The sequence below is a fragment of the Pogona vitticeps genome, chromosome 12 (assembly GCF_051106095.1).
Source record: "Pogona vitticeps strain Pit_001003342236 chromosome 12, PviZW2.1, whole genome shotgun sequence".
Taxonomy (NCBI): domain Eukaryota; kingdom Metazoa; phylum Chordata; class Lepidosauria; order Squamata; family Agamidae; genus Pogona; species Pogona vitticeps.
In genome coordinates, this window is record NC_135794.1 from 16090454 (window position 1) to 16116533 (window position 26080).

Consider the following 26080-nt stretch of genomic DNA (forward strand, 5'->3'; position numbering starts at 1 on the left):
TGACAAAGAAGAAATGAGCTGTCTGTCTTCCTTTCCCCTTTCTTTTCCATCAAGCATGTCTTCTTTCCTTGTGCACTGTGACATAACCCGTTTGGGCTTACAAAAAGTCATTTCGATGGCCTAAGCACATCATTAAGATGCCATAACTACAGTAGTTTCCTAAAGAGTCACTTTCCTAAAGAGTCACATTTATTTGATGGACATTCTACCTTTTTTCCTAGTCTGGCAGCTGACAACAGTATTGAAAGAGGTACAGGCAAAAAGTACAGACTAAAATGGACAAAAGGCTACGTTATCTTGTGTTAAAATTCAGTTCAATGCATTTAAACTATGATAGGCGTCAAATTAGTACTGTATATATTTTGGAGTGTCTGAATGGATGTCCCTTAGACTTACAGCTGATGTTTACTCACTTATATAATGCATCAATTAATTTTTGCAGAATCAGAAATTCTGACCTATGGTGGCTGCTGCTGTTTTTCTTTTGGAGACACCCCACTTCTTACGGATACAACCCCACCAAAGTAGCTAATCATCCTGATATTGCATGAGATGGGCAATTAGCATTAGAGATGCCCCTGCAGAATACAGCCATCCAGAGGGTTCTGACATCATTGGCTTTTTGCAGTGGAAAACGGTGGGCAGAGAAATGGCAGTCGGGTTCCAATGTTGATTAATCTGCAGGCTTGCTTTTGAAATCTGCCAGGCTTGGAAGAAATTGACAAATTAATGGAAGGTTGAAATGTACTGCATTCCTGGCTTGAGGGTAGCCAATTAGATGTATTTTTTTAAAGCAGGATTGTGGCATTTGGTAGCTGTCTTAAAGTATGTGCAGCTTAAATTAACTTGCCTTTTACTGGTGTTTGTTCCTGTTGTCGTAGCGAGGTTCGTGGTGGGGAAGCCCTGCATATTCCAACCTGGGAAGCTTTGTTAATTCAATTCCTGCCAGTTCCTAGTGAGAGAGCAGTGAAACCATCAAAACGCATGTGTTTACCGAGCCTGCATGGTTCAGCTCTGAACCTCCTGATTCAGGCAGCCCAGAAATTGGCTGGCAGCCAACGGAGGCATAAGGCTGCAGTGGGGTAGGCGGAAGAGGGAACTTCCAGTGATAAGCTATTTTCAGCCAACAGGGCTTTTCCCGGTGAATAAATAGAACGGGGGTGGCCCTCTCTGTGCAGTCATGTGACCTGTTTCCAGGGATTTACTGTATATTCTGAGAAACAGCTGATTCAACACGCCTTTTCTTCTGAATCTTTGCCAGTGCAATCCAGAAACCATTACAGGTGCCAAAGGAAGAAATGTTATAGCTTGACTGCAAGGAAGGCATTGCAACTCTTCATACAGGAAGAAGCAACAATAAATGTCTTCTTATAAGATGCGATACCTTGATCTTTTGCAAGTACAGTATTCTTTCCCTTCCTTCCCAAAATTCAACGGCTGGATACCTCTGGAGCCAGAGGTGGGGAGTTCAATTCCCCGTTGTGCCTCCTTGACAGTGATCCATCGTGTCCCTTCCAGCTCTGCAGCTCTAAGATGATGGTGGTGGGAGAGTGAATTTAATAAATGGGGGGATTTGGTGCAGTTATAGGAGAAAGTGGAACTAGCTTATTTGCTAGGGATGCACTGCATGTTCATTCCAGAAAAAGCAGAGGCTGGGAGTAAGGGTTCACAGCACTTTACTTTGTTTGGAGGACTGTTGGTCATTTGGTCACAATTAATTACTTTCTCAATCTTCAGTCTCAGTGCCATTTTTTTAAAAAACAGGATTTTCTAACATCGCCTGAGAGTTACATCAGCAGTGTGATGATGTTGCACCATCGATCAGATTGCAGGAGAAGGCCATCCTTCCTGCCTTGACTTTGAACCGGCAAACATCCAAATATTCTTTTTCTGTCCTGCTAGAAAGACATGAAAATAGGCTGGACGTTTCCATTTTGCAAGAGGGAAGCCTTTAAAGGTGAAAAAATAGCTACCAGATTGCTAATAGTGGTCCCAATCCACAGTAATCTGGCAGTGATTGTTGACAATTAAAGGCTCTCCAACCCTTAGGATCCCAAAAGCTTTCCAAGGTTAAAGGGGGGCTTAGGGAGCCCAAAACAGGGGGTAAGAAGCTTTTAATTGGCTTAAATATTCAGAGTGTTGGGTTTATGCAACAGGATTTTGCCCAATAACTAATAACAAGTAATTATTTAAATCTCTCGCAGCAATAATGAGTAACTAAATTGTTCAACTCACCATTGGTCTGCCATAACCAAAAGAAAAGAACAAAAAGAAAAGAAAAACAAGCAAAGAAAGAGTATGTAAAAATCAACTTGAATTACAGTCTGCAGAAGCGTCAGTACTGATGTACATCAGTTCCCCCTTTTTTGGCGAAGAGAGAGACCAAAAAGTTGAAGTTTAATGACGAACGCCTATGTATTTGTTTCATTTTCCATGCCATTTCAGTGCTTTTGAAGCTTATGTGGATGGTCTCATGTATTTTGATCAAAATCTCTAGTGAAAAGCTTTCTGACTTTTGGAAGAGACTTTCCTCTGAAACCCTGGATGGCCATTGCTGGACAATGCGAGGTTAGACAGGGCAACAATCTCAGCTAGTGTAAAGCAGCTTGCTTTGAACATGAGAAAATAATTCTCTAGATTTTGGAAGCTGGTAAAAAGAACAATAAAAGGGAACTCAGAACTGTCAAAGATGTCCCAGATTCTTGGGATCTACTCAAAATCATGTTAATAAAGGCTCGGCTAGAATGCATACCTCAGGTGAAAAAGGAAAAGTCCAAAGTCCAAAAGGCTAACATTTCTATCAATGCCACCAGAGGTGGAAACAATAACCTCCACCTCTGGTTTGACTTTGCAGCCCTCATTTTGAAACTAGCTTTCAACAAAGAAGGCTGACATCCAGATCTGGCCATGAGTTCTGGAACTCTTGTGTTTTTCTATGCCCTTCACATGTGATGCTCGGGTTGACGAAGACCTGTACAAGAATCAAAAGCTAACTTGTGTTTGTGATTTTTTTAAGCGACCTCATAAAGATATCGTCCCCTTCTGCCTTCAGGAGGTAGCAAAGGCCATCAAGTTGTGTGGTTTCAAAAAGAAGTTAGACAAATTCTCCATAAAAGGTCCAGCCCTGCAGACTCTGGCATCTTACATGCATGCTCGTTGCTTTGTATGGTTTGGGTTAAGGAAAAGGAGGTGTCCAAAGACGTTTTCAGTATGTGCCACCAGGCAATTCCTGGGATATATGGCTAAACTTTAAAGCTTTAATCCACATGGCGGTAAAGCAGAACAAAGATGACGTTTCGTGATTGTCAAGAAAGAGGGAAGCAATTAATTCAGGCCACGGCATTGGCTGTTTCCCTGATGAAAGTGGCACATTGCCTGAGCGTTCTATAAATCACACATTCCATGTGGAAGGGGGCTTTTTGGAGGTAATTAATGAGCCAGTATGAAGAAATTAAATGTGGGCTATGTGGTGATAGACTGGCTTGTCATTCATTGCTGTGTCATCTTCCTGGTTGGTGAATAACCACTAAAGAATAGCTTTCAAGCTGGAAACATCCTGCTATCTGTGAAAGCGGGGAATTAAGTAATTAACGGGAATAACAAAGCTGGGTTAGGAGGCATTTAGTTAATTGCAAGAATACAAGTGAAAACACATCCTGAAACTTATGGGCTATTTTTAGAAATTACTGCTTTACGTAATGTGAAGACTGATTATATAAAGTTAAACACCTTTTTATTGTCCTTTTAAAAATTAATTGGCCTTTAAACAGCACACTTTGATTGGGAAGGTGGAGGGGTTTGGTATTATCAGAGGGCATCAATCAAATGTTCTCTTTCTGATGCTGAATGCGTAGTCTTCTCACCTCTGTGGTCTTAAAATGGTGTTCAGGGCTCTATGAATCATCAGTTCAGGGAAGGAATGTGTTCAGAATGCTGCAGAAAGGACGTAGAGTTTAAATCTTACAAAGCTGCTTCAGTCTTGCAAAAGCCTACAGAGATCAATGCAACTTACTGAAATGAAGAGGCTGTAACCTGATGAGACAAACACACACATACAACAATCTGGGGATTAATTCAACCAGTCTTGAGGAGACGTCCCGGTTATCATAACTCATGAGAAGGGTTCCAAAATGCACATTATGGCAATAGCTCTATTCGTCAGACTTCAGTTTCCCTGATCCCCCCCCCAAAAAAAACCCCACAAAGTTCATACACTCATTTAGATCTTTTGAGGTTTTTGTATTGGAGATAAGACACTGATACAGATTTTGGATTAACTTTGCTTTTTAAGTGAAGGATAGAGTAATGGAGGCAGCAGAACTTGGGCAAGTTACTTTTTTGGATGATAAGTCCCAGGGGGAAAAGGAACATACTCTGGAAAGGTGAATTTTCCGGGCCATGGAAGATGTAAAATGGTGCCCTGCATGACGATGATAATCCGTTCCGGGAAAATCGCTGTTAAGCGAAATCGTCATCATGCGAAAAGCCTTTCTGCACTGGAATGCATTGAAACCTGGTTTAATGCGTTCCAATGGGGAAATTACCTCGTTGTCCATCGAAGATCCTTCATAGGGGAGCCATTTTGAGAGCACCGATCAGCAGTTAAAATGGCTGTCTTGTGAAGCATGGGTCTGGAAAACGCAGGCCAGCCATTTTAGGAACCTGATGATCAGCTGTGAAAATCATCATCTTGCGAACAGACGGTTCGCGAATCACAGACCTAATCGTCGTCAAACGAAAATCCCCCATAGGAAACATCATTTTGCGGTTGCTATAGCAATCGCAAAAAGTCATTGTCCTGCAGATTCGTCGTACAGCGGGGTCGTCATCTAGCGAGGTACCACTGCATACTAGGGTATCTTGGGTTTGAATTAGTAACATGATGGGCTGAGGCCTATTCTGGAGGGCTTTTTAAATGGTAAGGGTCTAACTTCAAAGCCTGGTATGGTCACTGAAACAAGTTGGCCAACATCATCCTTGTAGACAGCAATGTAGTGCTTTTGTTTTAGCTAGGCTTGACTGTTTATTCCTTCTCTGACTACATTTCAGACAAATATTGTTGCCAAAGTTGTTCAGGTATGTCCAAAACCTGACATCACAGATCTTCGCTAATGCACCAAATGTCCCCTTTCCAGCAGGCAGGGTGTGCTGAGCAAGTTATTTTGTGTGTGACCCAAAGCCAAATGCCAACGGAGATAATATTCTCATACTGTGCTAGAGATTCTGTTTTTCTCTAAAATATTAGGTTTTGCTACAGGCCTTTCTTCCAAGAGCCCCCACAGTTTATTGACAGACATCAGTAAACATTGCGAGGTGTCTTTTTCTAATAAACAGCAGAAGCAGGGAGGTGACACACTGACTGAGGCCGGAGAATTCAGCTCAAGAGTCTTTCAGCCCCCTTTGTTCAGGCTTGGGGCCCTGCCTGAATCACCACAATCGCAGTGCATCCACGCTTTTCCGACCCTCTTATGCGATGAGGCGGGTAGGAAAGCGAAGGGAAGGTGCCTAAGCAGTTTAGCGCTTCCCGCCATTTTTATTATTTTCCAAGCCACCTTTTCTTTTCACTCAGCCACCCGCGACCCTTCTGCGCCCCTTCCTCTCCCTTCGCCTTCCCTGTGCTGCGGCTCTGGAAGAATAAGTGGGCGGGGCTGTCGTTCACACTTGGCTACGCATAAAGAAGCGTACATTCAAAACCGGGCCGCGGGGCCCATCCGTGGCCGCTTTGGACAATGGCATCATTAGACACGGAGAGTGAGCCTTCCATTTGCAGCCGGGCGGCCGGAGTGCCTGTGAATAGCCAGCCGGCTCTTGTGCCAGGAGGGGGAGCCTCTGTGTGTGTGTGTGTGTGTGTGTGTGTGTGTGTGTGTGTGTGTGCGTGCGTGCGTGCGTGCGTGCGTGTGCGTGCGTGTGTGTGTTTGTGAGTGTGAGATGGGGATGGGGCCCAAGGATCCTGTTAAAAGGAAGATACAGTACAATGTCTTTTTCCCCTTGAATGTCCATAAAGTCTTCTAAAACCATTAGGATTGTCAAAGCAGTGAATTGCAAAAAGGAGTAGGACACACACACACTTTACATCTGCCCTATCTTGTGTCTCTCAGTTCCTTTCACACACACACTCATACAGACAGACACACACTTTACATCTCCCCTGTCTTGTGTCTTTCAGTTCCTTTCTCTCTCTCTCTCTCTCTCTCTCTCTCTCTCTCACACACACACACACACACACACACACACACACACACACACACACACACACACACACACACACACTTTACATCTCCTTGTCTTGTGTCTCTCAATCCCTTTCATATCTTTAGGTTCCAGAGTGTGAAAAGAAAGTACAGTAAAAGAAAGAGAAAACCATCTCAAATCCCTTTTCCCTCCTCCGCAGAGGCGGAGGCAGACCTTCTCTGAGCTGCGCAGGTTGGGTCTTAACCTCCTTATCTGCAGCTGTGGACTCGCCATGTTCACACAGTTGTGTGTCTCAAGGGCTGTTATAACACTTTAGTCCTCCTGCTGTGGGAAGTCCAGCAAGTGGAGGGCAGATGAGCGAGTGGGAGAAAGCCAACAACATAAGGAGCCTAACCGCTACTGAAGGTTGTTTTTGACATCCTCCCCTTCTAAGCATGAGCTTGAAAGACTCACATGTCCCTGGTATGCTCCGTACTGATGGCGTCTGCAGAAAAAGAATCTCTCTACCCCCAGCCCAGCCCGCTTGGCCATCTGGATGTGTGGCAGTATGAGTGGTGACCAGCTTCTGATCTTATAACGCTGCTCATTTAATACAATGGTAGCCAGCATTTGCCCTTGCTAGATCCTCCCCCCCCCGCTCCCCAAACATGAACGATGGTGAAAGTTTAAGAGACTCCTCCAAGAAAGTTCAGGAAAGCATACCTTTCTCTTACGTACCCTGCTGTTTGCACCCATGTTTAAAACACTGAGTTGGATCCAGACTTTTTTGTACTTAAAACAGACCAGAGGGTGGAAAAACTGCTTTAGTGGATTGAAGATTCCAAAATGCCCCAAGCAGCATACCACTGTGGACTTGTAGTCCATAAAAGTAATTTATTCAGATGAAGCATTTCATTCTTCCCAAGTTGGCACTACTTAAAAAGGTAAAGGTTCCCCTTGACATTTTCAGTCCAGTCATCCCGTTTTCAAGCTTGTCCAAAGAAAGTTTCCGTTGCCACGTGGCCAGCGTGACTAGGGAATGCCGTTTTACCTTCCCACCGAGGTGGTACCTATTTATCTACTCACATTTACATGCTTTCGAACTGCTAGGTTGGCGAGGAGCTGGGACAAAGCGACGGGAGCTCCCTCTGTCGCGTGGATTTGATCTTACGACTGCTGGTCTTCTGACCCTGCAGCACAGAGGCTTCTGTGGTTTAGCCCACAGCGCCACCACGTCCCAGCTTGGCACTACTTTAAACCCAGGTGTCAGCCAGATTTCTGTCCACAGTATCCCATTTGTTAAGAAATCAGCATCTCTTTAAAGAAACGGATCAAATATCTTCCAAAAAGCTTGAAGATTTCAGATAATTAAAGTTTTGTCCTGTGGCTTACCAACTCAAGTAGTCATTCTGTGGGACAGAAGTAGGAAATCTTTTATTAGTGAAGCATATTCTCTGTTGGTGGCATCATCCATTAGTGATGTCTGGTAATTAAAGACTTCCTCATCTCTCCTGTGGCTCTCACAATTCTGACACAATGAAACAGATTCCTTGTGCATTGAACAAGCTTCAAGAGCAAATGAGGAAGTCTTTAATTGCTGAAAATCTTCTCTTACTCTTGTCATTTCTCTTGCACAGGGTGACATCCAGTAGGATTTTGGCCACTGATTTAAAAATCAGGAAGAAACCCTGGAATTTATTTTCTGCTACATTTTTGCAATTTTTTTCCATTTGTTTGCATGGAATAACGCTAAAGTAAAAGCTTCCAGATAGAGAAGCTCTTGCTTGCCTTAACTCTGCTACTGGTACAAAATGAAACAAACAAATGGAAACTCTGCACTTTCTGAAGCTGATATTTTAAAGTGCAGAACGGGGGGGGGGGGATTGTCACACTTTGTCGCTGGTTTCAGCCTTGCCTGAGTTAGATGGCAGCAAAAATACCAGTATCATCAGTGCAGATAAAGTGCAAAACATGCTTCTTCTGGACAGCTCCTTATTTGTGATGACATTTGACTTTCAGAAGAGGGGAAAGAAGACTTTTGTGAAGTAAATGCTAATTTGTACAGGGTGCATTTCTTTATCCAAGAGGGTTGATGAAGAAAGCCCCCCCCCAGACATAAAGTACAAAAATGTTGTCTTTGTGTGAGTAGAGCAACCTGTCATCAAACCTGGCACCATTTGGGCAAATACCAGGATCCGAGTGTTCTAGTACAGTGGTGCCCCGCTGGACGATTGCCCCACTTGATTACGAATCCACTTAATGTTGAAGTTTTTGCGATCACTTTTGCAATCGCAAAACGATGTTTAGATGGTGGAATTTCGCTTAACGTTGATTGGTTCCCTGTTTCAGGAACCGATTTTTTGCTTTATGACGATCAGCAAACAGCTGACCGTCGGGTTTCAAAATGCCCGCCGGCTGTAGAAAATGGCTCCCCGCTGTGTTATGGACGGATTCCTCGCATTACAGGCACCAGAAAATGGCTGCCGTATGGAGGATCTTCGCTGGAGGAGCAGGTATTTCGCCCATTGGAACACATTGAACGGTTTTCAATGAATTTCAATGGGTTTTTTAATTTCGCTTGACGACGGTTTCACTCTACAGTGATTTCGCTGGAACAATTTAACGTCATCAAGCGAGGCACCACTGTATATCTATTGACATCTTGGCCTCTTTAAGGGCCTATTACTGCTTGGTTATCTCTAAGAAACCACAAACCTGTTCCTGTAAACCTGCCCCTTTGGAGAATTGGGGGACCCTTGCCCTCAAAGAGGGGGATAAGGTCACTCTGTCCCTGTTTCCTCTGTCCCTCTTTCTCCATTGCTCTCTTTCCATGCATGTGTATACACACACACACCCCAGATACTTCTTGCCCTTGCCTAATGCTTGTACACTAATGATCTTAACAGACCTTGAATTTGCTGTGACATGTTGAGTTAAGGCTTCTGTTTTCCCACACCAACTGTGGATCGGTTTCATCCATACTGCTAATGCTTTGATTGCCCACAAATGGCTTCAATTTAGTTTTTCATGGAGAAAAGAAACTGTTTTGATCTTCCTTGTTTGAGGTCTGCTCGTGCTGTCAGGCTACCAAGCTAGCTCGCCATTTGATTCAGGGAGATTTGATCAAGCTGTTTCCATGAGTTAAACGTCTGGTGCACAGGGATGAGATTGTGTGATCTGCCCCTTAATGGTGGTGGGGCAGGCACTGAAGGGGATAGGAGTTTATTACTCTGTTCTCAAGGTTTTTGCCTCTAGAGTGGCATAAACCACAGTTTGGCAGACCCTCTGAAACTGGGAGTCATTTATGGGGCAATGTGAATTAGTCGAAATGGCCAATGGGCAGGTAATTTTTAGCCAGCTGAAACTGTGTTGAATCTGAACCCCTCCCATCCTAGCGATACTTAGGGCTATTCGTGCCCTGGATTAACTTCGTGCCACATCATAGTTATGTCCTTGGGCTGGAAGAGGCTTGATCCTCAACTGTTTAGGATTCCCGCCTTCCTTTGCCCCCCCCCCCCTTCATTCCACTTTTCTTATTCTTCCCCCAGCAGCTCTTAGGCAGCTGAGCAGTTCTGGTGGCAAATTGCTCCCTCTGCAAAGCTGGCAGATATGAGTTGGTAGAAGAGGATTTGGTGGCCAGGTGGAGATGGGTGCTATCAGAAGAGGACAGTGCTTATTCCTTGCATTCTAGAGCCTGCATTTATTTGATTTTAGATTGCATTATTAGTGACACTATCACACTTTTAAAAAAGCATTGCCTTACCGAATAGCGTTTAATCTAGGAGAAGTATCTGGATGTACACTCCTGAGGCTAGGGAGTTAATCTGAAGCTATACTGAAATATCTATTAGTTCCTGATTTTGTATGTCTTCTCCTGGTGTGTGTGTGTGTGTGTGTGTGTGTCTGTCTGTCTGTCTGTCTGTCTGTCTCTCTCTCTCTCTCTCTCTCTGTTTGTGTGTGTGTGTGTGTGTAGAGCACTGTGAGCCTGTGTCCCTTCGTTAAGCTCCTGGAGGCTTCCAGAAGGGGAAATAACATTGGGATGTGTGTAATTCTTGGAAATAACATTGGGATGTGTGTAATTCTTAAAGGGTCCCAAAAAAAGACTCCCCAGAGGCCTTGAGTGTGGCACACAGGCTGCTGGATTCTCTGCTGTGGTTTAATCTCTTGTTGATCTGTTACATGGGTTGGTGAGATGAATGATCATATGTGTGGCTCTGGCACCATTGTACCAGAAATTCAGCCCAAATACCAATCGGCCAAGGTCTCCTCACCTGGCATAGGCTGGTTTTAAAGGCTCTCTGCCAAGATGGCTCTTTGTCCCCGACCCACGGAGAACCGTAGCCTTGCAACTGTAAATAAAGTTTTGCCAAAGTGGGGTCTTTTTAAAAACAACAACAACAACAAACCAGTGTTCGTAGCACAGGAGCATTAATTTTTAATGCAAATTATAAAAACCAGCTGCTTCGGCAAGGGCTGTGAAATTTCCCCAAGATTTGACACGAAGCCGTGCTTTAAAGCCACATTATAAGGTCACTGTAGAGCCATATTTTACTTAACATCCTCGCCACTGAATTATTTATGCCCTCCTTATGTTTTATTCATGATAAACATTAATACCGATATCTTTAAGAGGAGAGGTTATTGTTACATAACAGCACTGATGTTACCTGTCTGTCATGGGTTTGGAGGGAAAGTTCCATCCTATGGGGAGTGGAAGGCGGGACATCAGGAGGAGGGGCTGTACTGTATAAATATGTGATGCCTGTGTGGTGAAGGGAGATGCTGAGACAGACTGTGAGACACTGGGTTGGGACGAAGCAGCAGCTGGGGAAGAAGAAGCTGTTGTGGGAGTCTGGGTGTCTGACAGGGTACTACTGTGTGTCAGAGTACCAGCCTGAAAGGTTCAGGGGTCTGTTGGTTAGCCAGAACTGATGGGTTCAGGGTCTGTGCTTTAAGTTAAAGGTTCTAGGTGAACCAAACTGTATGCTTGTGTGTGTGAGAATAAGCCACGTTACTTTATTTTATTCACCTGATTGTTTTATTTACCCTGTTTGTATTTAAAATAAACCTTATTCTTTTATTGTTTAAAAATCCATCCCTGGTCTGTGTGACTTATTATAGGGAATGGTTGGTGGCAGCTTAGTGTAACTGTGTGACATATCCCAGTAGGTCTGGGTTTGTCACATTGATTGGTGTCCAGCGTGTGGGATACGACTGGTCCAGTTGTCCAGCGGTCCAGCAAAGCCTTGGCAAGTGTGCCCAGAGCAAGGGGGGTCTAGTCAGGGACAGTCTGAGGCGCGTAGGTAATCTTCTAGGTGTACCTCACGGGGAGGTGCACTAGTAGAAGAACGTGCCAACTGGGGAGACTTAGATTAAGGTGCTCTGAGGCAGCCTGATTTTGGCGGGAAAACGCTGAGGCAAAACTGCGTAGCAACAGTGAGCTAGCTTGCCAGCTGAGAGGCCCAGCAGAGGGGGGTAGGCTCTGACTCGATACTGTTGCAAATTTAGTGCTGAAGAACAGCAGCAATCTCTAGGAGAGCTGGTTCTGAGGCAAGAAGGAAAAAAGTGGTCGTTTTATTCTGAGGCTTGACTTTTTAAAGCAGCCTGTTCTGAGGGGGGGGTATGCCCTTGACTCGAAGCCAAGTAGCAGACATGAGTGAAGTGAAAGACCCCCAGATTGACCAAGGTTCTGAGGATGAATTTGGCTCAGTGCAAGGTGACAGCACAGGAGAGCAGGACCCAGAACTCAGAAAAATACTCCTAGCCCAACAGCATGAACTGAGGGTGAGGGAAATGGAGGAAAGATTAGAGAGAGAAAGAAGAGAGGAAAGGGAGAAACAAAGGCAATTTGAATTAGAGAGAGAGAGAGAGAGAATGGAGAGGGAAGAAAGAATGGAGAGAGAGAAAATTGCTCTGGAAAAAGAAAGGATGGCGTATGAGTTAAGAAAACTGGAAATGATGAACCAGAACAATAATAATAATAGGGATTCTGAGGGAGGCCAACTGTCTAAGGCTGACCTGAAGAAATTCCCTGTGTACCACAAGGGAGATTGTCCTGAGGTGTTCTTTTCCTTAGTGGAAAGAGCGTTTGTGGACTTCTCAGTGAGGGAAACTGAGAAGATGACCATCATGCGATCTTTAATCAGTGGTAGCCTGGCTGAGGTTTATGCCGAGATGCCTGAGGGACTGATGAAAGATTTTGCAGAGTTTAAAAAACTGGTGTTTGCAAGACATGGGATAAATGCAGAGCAGCTGAGACAAAGATTCAGGTCCCTTACCAAGAAGCCAGAACAGACTTTTACCCAAGTGGGGGCCCAATTGGTGAGGCTGCTTGCGAAATGGCTATCGCAGGAGGGAATAGAGACCTATGAACAGCTTAAAGACTTGATAGCCCTGGAACAGTTCTATTCAGTCCTGCAGGGGGAATTGAAATTCCAGGTGAGGGAAAGGAAACCGAAATCTGTGGCAGCAGCCGCAGAGATCGCAGATTTTATTTCCCAAATAAGAAAGCCCTTGGGTGAGGGGAAATCTGTAGGTAAACCCAAAGAAACCTACAGCAAGTACTCTCAGGGACCAGGGAAAAGCCAGCAAGGGGGAGGGGCCCATGGTGAAGGGAAGCCCTCAGACATGAAACCAAGACCTCAGATTTTGGAGGGAAAACCAAAACAAGATGAGAGAGAATCAAAATACGCCAGAAAATGTTATTTCTGTCAGGGAAAGGGTCATCTAATCTCAGAGTGTCAGAAATTAAAGCAGCTAAAAGGAATGGTGCCTCAGAATGCTAGTGGGACCAAGCCAAAAGCTGTGTTCTGTGTCCAGAAAGAGCAAAGCTCATTGTCACAGAGGGAGCCTGTTGCCATGACTACTCAGTCTGGAACAGCTACCTCTGCTGATCAGGCTGAGGAAAATGGTCCTCTTGGGGAGGTAAAGCGCTGCTTGCTGGTAAAAACAGATTCTCAGTTGTTTGAGACAGCCGGGGTGGACGTAGGAATACTTGACCGTCAGTATAGGGGACTGCGGGACACTTGTTCCCAGGTAACCCTGTGCCATCCGGATATTATTCCTAGGGAGTTTATAATCCCAAATGAGAGCATGAAGGTGGCAGGGATTGAGGGGCAGATAATCTCTCTGCCAGTAGCAGAGGTACCTGTCAACTTTCAAGGCTGGAGGGGAGATTGGCGGATAGCGATTTCATCGACTCTGCCAGCAGCCGTGCTCGTGGGAAATGACCTGGCTGAACATGTGAAACGGGTGCTAGTGATTACACGCTCACAAGCCACCACAGGGACAGTTCAGGGGGGTAATGATGAGCCAGAGACGGAAGCAGGTGGGGGGAGTTCAGAAGCTGTGGTGGAAACCTTAACCACAGACAGCAGATTTGGACAGGAGCAAAAGGCAGACGCCACTCTCCAAAAGTGTTTTGAACAGGTGACTGACGCCCAGCTAACACCTGAAACCCCAGTGAGATTTCTGGAGAAAAAGGGGATTTTATATAGAGAAACCCTGAGGAATATCTCAAAAGGGGGAGATGGGATCAGAAGTCAGCTGGTGGTACCTGAAAAGTATCGCCCTATGATCTTACAAAGGGGTCACTCTGACATGTTTGCTGCGCACTTAGGAGTGAACAAGACACAGCAGAGAATCACACAGAATTTCTACTGGCCTGACATAGGGAAGCAGATCAGGGAGTTCTGTAAACAATGTGATGTGTGTCAAAGGCAGGGGAATAACCGCGACAGGACCAAAGCAAAGTTGTGCCCTTTGCCTGTGATTGACACTCCGTTCAAATGCATAGGGGTGGATATAGTGGGACCTTTGCCCAAGGCCACAAAGAGGGGGAACAGGTTCATCCTAACAATTGTGGACCATGCCACAAGGTATCCTGAAGCCATACCCTTGACTAACATTGAGACTAACACAGTGGCCGATGCTCTGGTGGGGTATATGTCCAGGATGGGATTTGCCTCAGAGATAATCACAGATTTGGGAGCATCGTTCACATCAAAGCTCATGAAACGCTTATGGCAGATCTGTGGAATTAAGCACAAGGAAACCACTGCCTATCATCCTGAAAGTAATGGGTTAACTGAGAAGTTCAATGGGACTCTAATGCGCATGATTAGGGCTTACTTGGCAGAGAATCCAAACAATTGGGACCAGAAGCTGCAATCCCTTTTGTTTGCTTATCGATCAGTGCCACAAGCCAGTACCGGGTTTAGTCCATTTGAACTTCTATTTGGGAGACGGGTGAAAGGGCCCCTTGATTTGATCAAGCAAAATTGGGAGCAGATCACCCAGGATGACCCACAAGACGTTGTGACTTACGTAGACACCTTGATGAATGACCTAAGGAGAAATCTAGAGCTGGCAGCAGAAAACCTGCAAGCTCAGAAGGTCAGACAGAAAACATGGTATGACCACAAAGCTAGAGAGAGGCACTTTGACCCAGGGGAGGAAGTGCTTTGGCTTAGGCCCTGCAGAGAGAATAAACTGCAGCTCAAATGGGCAGGACCATATAGGGTCATTTCCAAGATGTCAGACCTGAACTACCTAATAGAGCAGGAGGAGAACCAAGCAAGGAGGGTGGTTCATGTGAATGCCCTAAAACCCTACTACAGAGGGGAACAGAGGGTTTTATTCGCGATAAAAGCAGCTGAGAGTGAGGAAGCGGAATTACCCTTCTGGGAGGGTAGAGGGGAAGTAAAATACAACCCAGAGGAGGTAAAGATCAGTCCTGCACTCACCCAAGACCAGCAGCAAGAACTAAAAATGCTGCTTAATAAATATCAACAGGTGTTTTCCAACAAGCCGGGGATAGTGAAGGGAGTGATGCATCGGATCCACACAGGGGATGCACCCCCGCAGGCAGTATCCCCATACCGAGTAACGGGACCCTATAGGGACAAGGTGCGGAAGGAGCTGGACGAGATGCTTAGGGAGAACATAATCGTCCCCTCTTCTAGTCCTTGGTCCTCTCCAATAGTCCTTGTGGACAAGCCTGATGGGAGCATTAGGTTTTGTGTCGATTACAGGAAATTAAACCGTGTAACCACTCCTGATGCCTACCCAATGCCCAGGCTAGACAACCTGATTGAAACCATAGGGGGTTGTCGGTTCATCTCATCATTGGACCTGGTAAAGGGATATTGGCAATTAAGAATTGATCCCAGGGATCAAGAAAAGACTGCCTTTTGCAGCCCTTTTGGTCTCTATGAGTTTCGAGTCCTGAGCTTTGGTCTCAGAAATGCACCAGCCACATTCCAAAGGCTGATGGACCAGACCTTGGCAGGGCTCAGTAACTTTACAGTGGCCTACATTGACGACATAGGGATCTTCAGTAATACCTGGGAAGATCACCTGATACACCTGGAGTTAGTGCTGCAGAGGTTAAGTGCAGCAGGGCTAACAGTAAAGGCCAGCAAGTGTCAGCTGGGTAGCCCAGAAATAAAATACTTGGGTCACATGGTAGGGGGAGGAGTGATAAAACCCCTGGAGGCCAAAATAGAAGCTGTTCGTGATTGGCCTAGACCCAACACCAAGAAAAAAGTCAAATCATTTCTTGGGTTGGTGGGCTACTACAGAAAGTTCATCCCGAGGTTTAGCGAGATTGCGGCTCCGCTGACCGATCTGACGAGGAAGAAGGCTGATGACCGCATCCCGTGGACCAGCGACTGTGAGGCGGCGTTCCAGAGGTTGAAGGAGGCGCTAATCAACTATCCAGTCCTGCGTGCTCCAGACTTCGACCGGGAGTTCATCATCTACACCGATGCGTCTAACAGCGGGGTAGGAGCAGTTCTGTGCCAAGAGGATGAGAATGGTGACCAGCATCCAGTGTCCTACCTGAGTAGGAAACTTCAAAAAGGTGAGAGACATTTGGCAACCGTGGAGAAGGAGTGTTTGGCCATAGTCTACGCGATCCAGAAGGCCAAGCCTTACATCTGGGGAAGACATTTTGTTCTGTGTACTGACCATTCACCATTGCAATGGTTAAAGACAATGAAAACCCACAATAGCAAACTTATGAGGTGGGCTTTGAACTTACAGGACTATGACTTTGAAGTGAAGGTGGTCAGAGGGTCAGTGAACTGTGTTGCTGACGCCTTATCAAGAAGACCTGAAGACTGAAGACGGCGAAAGAACATGGACTATATGTATATAATGAAAACAAAAAGTTAAAATGTACCTGGTTTTAAATTGGTTTGTATTAATAAAGGTAAATGGATGTAATGTAAATGATAAATGTTTAAATGTCTATTTGCTATGCTTAACTTGGAGTGTAAGTATATGTAAGTATTATATGGTATGTATAAATGTTGTTGTGTATTTTATGCAGGTTGTTTTTTGGTGAAAAGCACTTTTAGCTTTCCCCCTACAAAACAACTTATAAAGAGGGGAGGTGTTACATAACAGCACTGATGTTACCTGTCTGTCATGGGTTTGGAGGGAAAGTTCCATCCTATGGGGAGTGGAAGGCGGGACATCAGGAGGAGGGGCTGTACTGTATAAATATGTGATGCCTGTGTGGTGAAGGGAGATGCTGAGACAGACTGTGAGACACTGGGTTGGGACGAAGCAGCAGCTGGGGAAGAAGAAGCTGTTGTGGGAGTCTGGGTGTCTGACAGGGTACTACTGTGTGTCAGAGTACCAGCCTGAAAGGTTCAGGGGTCTGTTGGTTAGCCAGAACTGATGGGTTCAGGGTCTGTGCTTTAAGTTAAAGGTTCTAGGTGAACCAAACTGTATGCTTGTGTGTGTGAGAATAAGCCACGTTACTTTATTTTATTCACCTGATTGTTTTATTTACCCTGTTTGTATTTAAAATAAACCTTATTCTTTTATTGTTTAAAAATCCATCCCTGGTCTGTGTGACTTATTATAGGGAATGGTTGGTGGCAGCTTAGTGTAACTGTGTGACATATCCCAGTAGGTCTGGGTTTGTCACAGTTATTGCGGTAGTTTTACCTGGAAGAGATGATATTATTGAAGTAAAGAGGCTTGGATCCAGGTCTTCCCTTAGAGCTGTTTTTTTTAATTTTTTTTTTTTGGCAGCTTCCCCTTCGGATTAACCCTTTGCCAACTGAAAAAACAACAACACAAAACCCTCCATTCCAGGGATTCCTCAAGAGTGGTATAGCATCCTCTTGCTGAGCCTCTGCTTTTGAGCTTGTACCTGCAAATTATCTATTGAAGAATCCAAATTTTTAAACAGCCCTTCTTTTGCGATCTGACCTTGTGCCACTCCAATAGATGTCTTAATTCTGAATGAAATGAACCTGAAAGTGAGGCTGGTTACTCCTTTCCTTGTATTGATAGCTGAGGGTGAAGGCATAGAGACTTCATACATTCAGTGAGTTCTTTCAACCTCAGCCGGACTGCTGAGGATCGGTCTGTATGTTTAAGAAGGATTCTCATGCATGTTTTGGGGTGCAGATGTAATTGCTGTGGGGCATCTTTGAGGCTATTGCTTGTTTGGTTTGGAAGGGGATTGTGACCTACAATATGCTCAACATTAATTCTGCTTATTAAACAAGATGCAGGCTTGGAAATTTTCTTTTAAAAAGTAATTAAGCAGTGTTACACTCCAGCCTCACCCGTAATCACTTAGCATTGTAGTTTCATTTTTTTTAAAAAAAGAATTGCTTTCTTTTCCCATTTTCTAAAAGGAATTAAAATAGTTAAAATAGTTTTTAGTTAGCTAAAAACACCTGAATGTTACAAGCTGATAGTCTGTGGTACAATATACACTCACCACTGCAATAGAGAGTAAAACAGGAGCATGAGCAGACTCTTGACCTCTAGGGCATTTGTCCACCATCATTTTTGTTGTTGTTTAGTCATGTCCAACTCTTTGTGACCCCATGGAGCAGAGCATACCAGGCCCTCCTGTCTTCCACTGCTTCCCGAAGTTGACTCAAATTCATGTTGGTTGCTTCGATGACCCTCTCCAACCATCTCGTCCTCTGTCATCCCCTTCTCCTCTTGCCTTCACTCTTTCCCAACATCAGGGTCTTTTCCAGGGAGTCTTCTCTTCTCATGAGATGGCCAAAGTATTGAAGCTTCAGCTTCAGGATCTGACCTTCCAGTGAGCACTCAGGGTTGGTTTCCTTTAGAATGGATAGGTTTGTTCTCCTTGCAGTCCAGGGGACTCTCAAGAGCCTCCTCCAGCACCCCAATTCAAAAGCATCAATTCTTCGGCGTAGTGAGATCAAACTCCCATAGCTATAACTCTTAAGTGTAACTAAGAAGCTACTTTCCCCTCCTTACTTTACAAGCATACCTTTACTTTTGACTAAGTTATTGCAAAAATGATTTAATTGCAAGCAACTAGTAATTACTACGTAATGTCACTATTATTTGTTAAGTGGTAAAGTACATTTTGTAGTTGGACAACCACCTGTCAGGTCTACTCTGATTTGTATTCTTGCATTGATCAGAGGGTTGGACTCTATGTCCTTATAGGCCCTTTCCAGCTGTTGTATTCTATGATTCTATGCAATTAATTGCGGAATTTGTCCCCCCCCCCCCCCCGGTTTACTGGCATTCTTCTGTTCAGTGACAGCAGAACTAGAAGCGACGCTTCCCCCGCGTCTCTCCTACACGCTTCCCCACATGTATCTGAAAAACCTGCTTTGAAATGTTGGGGAAACTTCTAGAGTAGGTATTTGGGCAAGTGTTGCGGTAGGTCCTTCCAGACTTTGGGAAGGTAAATAGAAGAAGGTGCTCAGTTTTTGTGCTGTTACTTTTCACTGAGAGATCCCTGACAAACTTCAAAGCGATCCTAGAGTTCCCAAGAACAATTCAAAGGCCAAATAAGGTCCGACAACTAAGGCCCTGCTGTTAAAATACCTGCTCAAAAGTGGCAGAGTGGGAAAGCTGGTAAAATAAAACTAGGCCCTTAGAGATTATCTCCATCTGCTTCACAACTTATAAAATTATGGCAATAATAAGTGTAAAAATAAATTGTGAACAATAATATTATAAAAAACAGAATAATAACAATGGAAGTAATAACTATAATAGCCACTCCTTCTACAGTAATAATGCTAGCATTGCTGTTGATATCTGCTAAAAACACAACAGTTTTTATGTCAAGCCTCGCAACATTATAGCAATACACACTAATGAAATAAGTGTATTTCTCTTGCACATCTACACCAGCCGGACGCTTGCTGCTCAGAGCACTTTTCTTAACACAATAAAATGCAATTAGTGCTCAAGGGGCTAGCATAATTTAATAAAATGCTCTTAAATGACATTAAAATCCAGTTTAAACCAGATTTTCTTTTTGAAAGAGTGGAGTGGGGGGGAATAACAGTGGATCTCCTAAAAGCACAATCAGCACGTTGTATATTTTAAATCTGCTCCATTTAGTGAGCTGAAGCTTCTGACAGAGGGGCGTGAGAGAAGAAGGGTAACGTAGTCCATGTTTAATGTATGAAATCGCATAAGAAGTCTTCCATCTGTCGGAGCCCAATGGGAGTCTGGAGATGAATGATGGATCTCTCTTGACACGTATGGGGTTCTTTCCCTTAAAGAGATGCACATGTATTATCTTTGATGGATACTGAAAGAAGAACATTCAGAGGTGCTTGTATGGGTGCGGGTGTGCACGTGCTAATGTGAAGCCAGAAAGGACAGACAGGCAGGGTGTGTGTGTTTTACACAGGTAAAAATGAGTTTCTGTTCTGAGTGAGGAACTTGGATGAGGTAGGCTGTTTATGGTCTAGTCTTGAGTTTGGAAGCTGGTTGCACACTAGGTGGTGTTGAGTGGTACAGTGGACCCTTGACTTACAGACAGCTTGACTTACAGACTTTTTGAGTTACAGACTTCTCTGGCCGCAAAATTTAGGTTTGACTTGCAGACTGAGATTTGACTTACAGACCAGAAAAAAAGCAAAATGGAACAAAAACGGCCTGTTACGGGATTAATCGGTTTTCAATGCACTGTAGGTCAATGGAGACTTGACTTACAGACTTTTTGACTTGAGAACCGCCTTCCAATATGGATTAAGTTCTCAAGTCAAGACCCCACTGTACCTGCTAATCAGTTCCAGAAAGAGCATCCTTTTAATAGATGCGATAAGATCACAATCAGCCCAGTGATCTTTAGTTCATTTCCAGGCCAAAGCAGTCCTGTCCTGAACACAGACCAAACAGATCCCATGCCCAGTTCGGGGGGTCCGTGAGGTCCAATTAACCAAGAGGGGTCTTGTGTTCATGGCTGGGCCAGGAAAGCAGAGAAAGATCCAGGCCAGGCCAATGGAGAAGCTTCCTAGGACCACCCAACCACACCAACCAGCGCCCTAACTGCCTGGACACTGCAATCGGGGCCTTCCAAGCTCTTCAAGAGAAGAACAGCACGGATAACAAAACTTAACAAAAGCTGTAGAAGAAGGGGAGCAAAATGTGGCACCGCAGGGGTTGTGCCAGAGAGAGCGATGGAGGTTGGGCGTCTTGAGCGCTGCAATTTTTCCCACCTGGGCTGTGGAATTAAAATATGTGAACATTTGGCAAGGTGCCACAGCAGCTGCTATTTTATTTGCATGCCCTGAATTTTCAGGAGCCTTGGGGTCAGAGATTGGAAATTTACTTTTAACAGGAATGACCGCAATGATCTGCTGAAGCCATCCTTTATACAGAGCAGGGATAGAATGGTGCTTTGGAACTCAGAGCATCATCCTGTGTCTGCAGCGTTACAGGAGGGTTTCAGCATGTCACTGTATTCATGCCACCTGAAAGTAATTTTCAAAGCTGTTCTTGCTTGTAATTACTTCACATCTCAAATGTCATATTGATCCCTTTGTATTTACTTTTTCCTTTAGCTATGTCAGACTTTCACATTCACCCCCAGAGTGCGGTGGTGGAAGAAGGAGGTGTGGCCAGATTTCAGTGCCAGATCCATGGCTTGCCGGAGCCAGTGATCATGTGGCAGAAGAATCACCTCCCGATCAATACAGAAAATGACAGGTAAGGACCATGAGCCTGTTTGGCTATGAGAGCAAGTCAACGTGCTTGCCCACCTCCTGTGTCTATTGCAAAGGTTTCTGGGTAGTGTGCTACAAAGCAATGTTTAATATCATAAAGGTAAAGGTAAAGGTTCCCCTTGACAATTTTTCTCCAGTCGTGTTCGACTCCAGGGAGCGGTGCTCATCCCCGTTTCCAAGCCATAGAGCCAGCGTTTTGTCCAAAGACAATCTTTCCGTGGTCACATGGCCAGCGCGACTTAGACACGGAACGCTGTTACCTTCCCACCGAGGTGGTCCCTATTGATCTACTTGCATTTGCATGCTTTCGAACCGCTAGGTTGGTGGGAGCTGGGACAAGCGATGGGAGCTCACTCCGTCACATGGATTTGATCTTACGACTGCTTGGTCTTCTGACCCTGTAGCACAGGCTTCTGCGGTTTATCCCACAGCGCCACCACGTCCCTTAATATCATGGGGGGCTTCAAATGTTGTTCCTGGGTGACAGTTCTCAGATTTCCCCCAACCACAAAGCCCTTGGCCCTGCTGGCTAGGGGGATTCTGGTAGCTATAGTCGAAAAGGTAGCTTCTCCAAGCTCCAACAAGAAATGTTCAACTTGTCTTTTGGGAAATTGGCCTCATTTTCCTGACCTATGAAATAAAACTCTAGCCTGAAGCTATTGCTGCTCATCAGTAGGCATGGGGGTTTCAGACCCGTGAGTTTGAAAGCCTCTGCTTTAGAGTAGTAGTGGTGCTGATTTTGGTTCTGTTCAGCCAAGAAACCTCACAATTCACAATTGCATGCACAGCTGTTTCCCCAAGAAATTACAGAAACAGTTAAACTGGCAGGTACATGGAGCCATCCCATAATAAGCCAAAAGTATGCCTTCTCCGGGCTTTCCCTTGGCATTGCATAGACTCCTCCAGCATGCCTCAGACCATTAACAGAAATACTTTTGCACACACAAAAACAGATTGTTCTGTTGCTCGATTTGGCACGAAGACCTTGTTTTCCATCTCTTCCCATCCTCTGTCCAGTAAGTCAATGGCGGTGATTGATTGACTGATTATTTCCTAATTTTTCAGTCCATTTCCAGTGTATTGCTCTATACTGCCGTACAAATGACAAAATCTTTACAAAAACACGTAAACGATAATCAGAATGCTTTAGAATAACCTAATAAAATACTAGGCGAACTCTCTTGTTGCCGAACCCCCTGGCAGTGGGCAAGGTAAAAGCCCTCTCAGTTCAGCAATGACTGGAGTGGGGAGTTTAAGCTTTCCACCCCCACCCCCTCTCTCCATACAAGCACCCATGTTGTATGCTAGCTGGGGGGGGGGGAGCAGAATACAGCTCTCAAAGCCAAAAAGCTTCTGTATTGTTGATGTCAAAGAGCCTTTAAGTTCCAGTTATACAGGAAAAGCAGGAAAACACACATGCGTGTGCACACACAGACTTCAATCCTTTTACGAAAGAAGACAATAAGATAGTAAAACAACATTTCCTGGGCCAAGAATTCTGGGGGTGGAATGGCAGAGCAGGAAAACAGCCATGAACTCCTGGGGACTAGTTGTCTACCCACCTCTCATTGTCTCACTCCAGAGCTTCATGCAGGCAACTTCCCCAGCTGGGGCCAGAGATGGCTGGGCTTTGAACCAGTCCCTTTCACATGCAAAGTGTGTTCTGCCACTGAGCTATGATCATTCCCAACCTGACTGTTGAGTTGTATTGAATTGGTTCCATCCATCTGTTTCAGTTTTGTCAGCATTGACTAGGCTGGCATGGGTTCTCTCTCTCTCTCCCTGTCCAGCGACCAGAATTCAGCTCCACCTAGAATCCTGGTAGCAAAATCCAAGTTCTCGGAGGCGTTTCAGGATACAGACCTATTCGTTGCAAAGACAGTCTCTTTAGGGACAGTCATTAAGCAGTGGAGCTTTTTAAGCTTCACATCAAGTGCAAAGCATTAGGGGACTCATTCATTAGGCTCTGCAGCCAAAAAAAAAACCTACCAGTTCCCTAATGCTTTGCAGTTGTCAGTGAGTTTAGAAATCCACCCATTAAGGATGGGATTTTCAGAATCCAAGGACTGCCAGTCTCACAATTTGGCAGGAACCTCCCGGGCTGAATGATGGGACTGGGGTCAGTCCGAAAGGCAGAAGAAAGAGCATGCTTTTCCTGTGCTGCTTCTTTGAAATGTTAGAAAAGTGTCACATTGTATTGCGAGGTTTCCCTTTGGCTTGCAAAGGTGCACGGGGCCATCCGCTCTTACAGAGGCAGCCGCTGACAATCCCATGCCTACTCACGAGCAGCCTTTGCTTCAGGCTGGACCTTTATTTTGCTTTATTTGAAGGAGCCAGGGACCATATTTGCAGCTTTTTGCTCTTATCCAAACCACCCACTCTTGTCACCAAATTAGGGACTTCGGAAGGTGATGGCATGAATAAATCTGTACAATGATTGGGATCCCGTTACGTATGGCCTTGGAGTTCCATGAGGTATTGTGTTGATTGTCCATGACAGAAGACAGGTGCGGGTTGCTCCGGTCTGGATTGAGGCTATGGTGAAGTGGGAGCTTGGCTTCATTATTCCATGCCCATTCCCCAGCTGAAAATGATCCATCTCTCTCATTGTTCCACTTTGAAATACATACAGGCCTAGACACGGGGGCAGTGGGAACGATATTTTGAATCGGTTGTGTTTCTTTTACGGAATGGTTATGGGCGTGCAGCTCACAGGGTGGAGGGAAGGTCTACCTCTCTCCCTAATCTCCTTTGTGATCCTTTAGGTACACACTCCTACCAAAGGGGGTCCTGCAGATCACTGGACTCCGAGCTGAGGACACGGGCATCTTCCACTGTGTGGCCACCAACATTGCGAGCATGAAGTTTAGCAGGGGAGCCAGACTTACTGTGTCAGGTTCGTCTACAGGGAGAGGAGTGGGTGGGTGGGTGGGGACGTTGGGGATTCTTCAGTTATTCTTCTCATTTACACTGTTGTCATCATGATCATCCTCAGTATTATCTCACCATTCCTCCAGCAAGCTCAAGGTTGCTTCCTCGTCACTTTATCCTCACAACAATCCTGTGCAGTAAGTAGGTCAGGCGCAAAGTGGCTGGGTCAAGGCTAGCTGGTGAGTTTCTGCTGCCGAGTTTTGTACTTTTTGTTAAATTCCTCTAGCCATGCAGCAGACGTGCAGGGATTCACAGAACAGAATGACTTCAAGTTCCCCAGATTAGTCCACCCCTTTGTTTCATCAACTGGCACTTACAGTCTCTACAACACACTCTGAGATTAATAGTACAAATAATAAAAAACGGTTTTCTTTACTTACGGTGAACAAAGTAGACTGCAAGCTAAGGACGTGACTGCTTTCAACAACAGGCCTCAGCAGGCCGACTGACTTCTAACAGACTAAAAAGAGGGAAAGAACTCAGAGCAGACAGGCGGGCTTCTCTTTGAAATCAGAGGCAGGGAAGGAAGGATTAGTTAATGCTGGATAGATTAATAGTCACTGTAGCTCAGTCACATCTTCTACAGGCAAGCGTGCAAGGTTGCAAAAACGTCAACAGTTCCAAGGCCCAAAGAAGACAACAATCTGAACCAAGTTTTCTTGTCTCTGCTGTGGCAGTGCATCAGTGTTTGAGTTCTGCACTAAGAAGAATCAAGTTCTGTGACTGGCATATATATATACAAATCAAGATACTTTTGATTTTGTATGGTTTATTCAGCTTATGCTAAACACATAAGCATCTTGTCCAGCAGGGAACCCTGTGGGGCTTCCCTTTGCCTGCAGACTTCAAACCTCTGCAACGATATGAACCAAGAACTAAAATTCTGTAGATGATGCACATCCAGGAAATTTTGCCCAATCTTTTCTAACTCTCCAGAATCTGTGGAGATCGCTATGGAACCACTGGAGATCCGAATGAGTTTCCTCTGGCTTTAGAGACTTCACCACGCATAGCACGCACAGTTTCAAGCCAGTCTTTTTGGCTGGGAGGGCTAGAAGCTTTATTGTAAAAAAATACCAGATGGTGCATCTTTTCTGCTATTGTGCCCAGCTTGAGTGGAATGAGCTAGTGCCCGAAGCAGTTTTCATTGATTATGTGGATTGGCTCCTGCTGGCACCAGTTGGGCAAAGAAATAGCATGTTATTGCATGAAGAAACAACCCCCTGCCCCTCCTTTCAGAGGGCTCAGGAATTGTCAACCACGTGCAGCATTTCTGGAAATTCAGCGCTAGCCAGTTCCAGCTTATCTTTGCAACGTCCCTCTTTTCCTCCCCCTTACCCCCACTCAATGGAACCCACTGCCCCGTTTAACCCCTTTGGGAGGTTGCAAACAACAACAATGTGAGGCTCTCCAAGTGCAGGTGTACAGGACTGTTTTGCCAGGGGCCAAGCTGTCGAGGGTTGGAATTCCACAAGCCCTTTTTTGTTCAGTGATTCTGGGTTGCTTCTCGGCAGGGGTTCTGGAATTCTGCCTCCTGCTTCCCCCCCCCCATCGCCTGCCTCGGACCGTGGATTTATGCAAAGTGCAGTGGCGTGAGGAAGAGTCATTTTATTGGAGTGCAGATATTGGAAGTGCATGGAAACTGATCCTCGGAATATGTCGCAGATACAGTTTTAAATGAATGGAGAAATTTCATACAGAAAAGGCATCTAATGAGGAAGATAAAATAGGGAAACTTCAGTAGTTTCATGCCTAGGGGAGAGAGAGAGAGAGAGAGAGAGATGGTGCTGAGAGAGAGGAGAAGCGACGTTCCCCAGAGAATGTCAGTCTACGTGGCAAGAGAAGGCAAAGGGCCATCCCTACAGAGGCTGCTGGACTGCAACGCCCGTCTGCCTTCTCTGGTTTAGTCAGCGGTGAGGAAGGCTGGGTGTTGCCAACCAGCAACAATCTGCAAGGCCAAAGTGGTAGATTAGGCAAGACCAAGAGGGAGAGAAACG

The 26080-nt window shown here is 45.1% G+C and overlaps 1 protein-coding gene across 1 annotated transcript in view; it reads left to right on the forward strand.

Annotated features, from left to right (window-relative positions):
* The window catches only part of IGDCC3 (immunoglobulin superfamily DCC subclass member 3), a 151380-nt gene that overhangs the window by 70918 nt on the left and 54382 nt on the right, over window positions 1–26080 (forward strand). The window contains exons 3-4 of the mRNA XM_078380895.1: window positions 20991–21135; window positions 23918–24048. Coding sequence (XP_078237021.1) covers window positions 20991–21135; window positions 23918–24048 — 276 coding nt within the window. The remainder of the gene's footprint in view (window positions 1–20990; window positions 21136–23917; window positions 24049–26080) is intronic.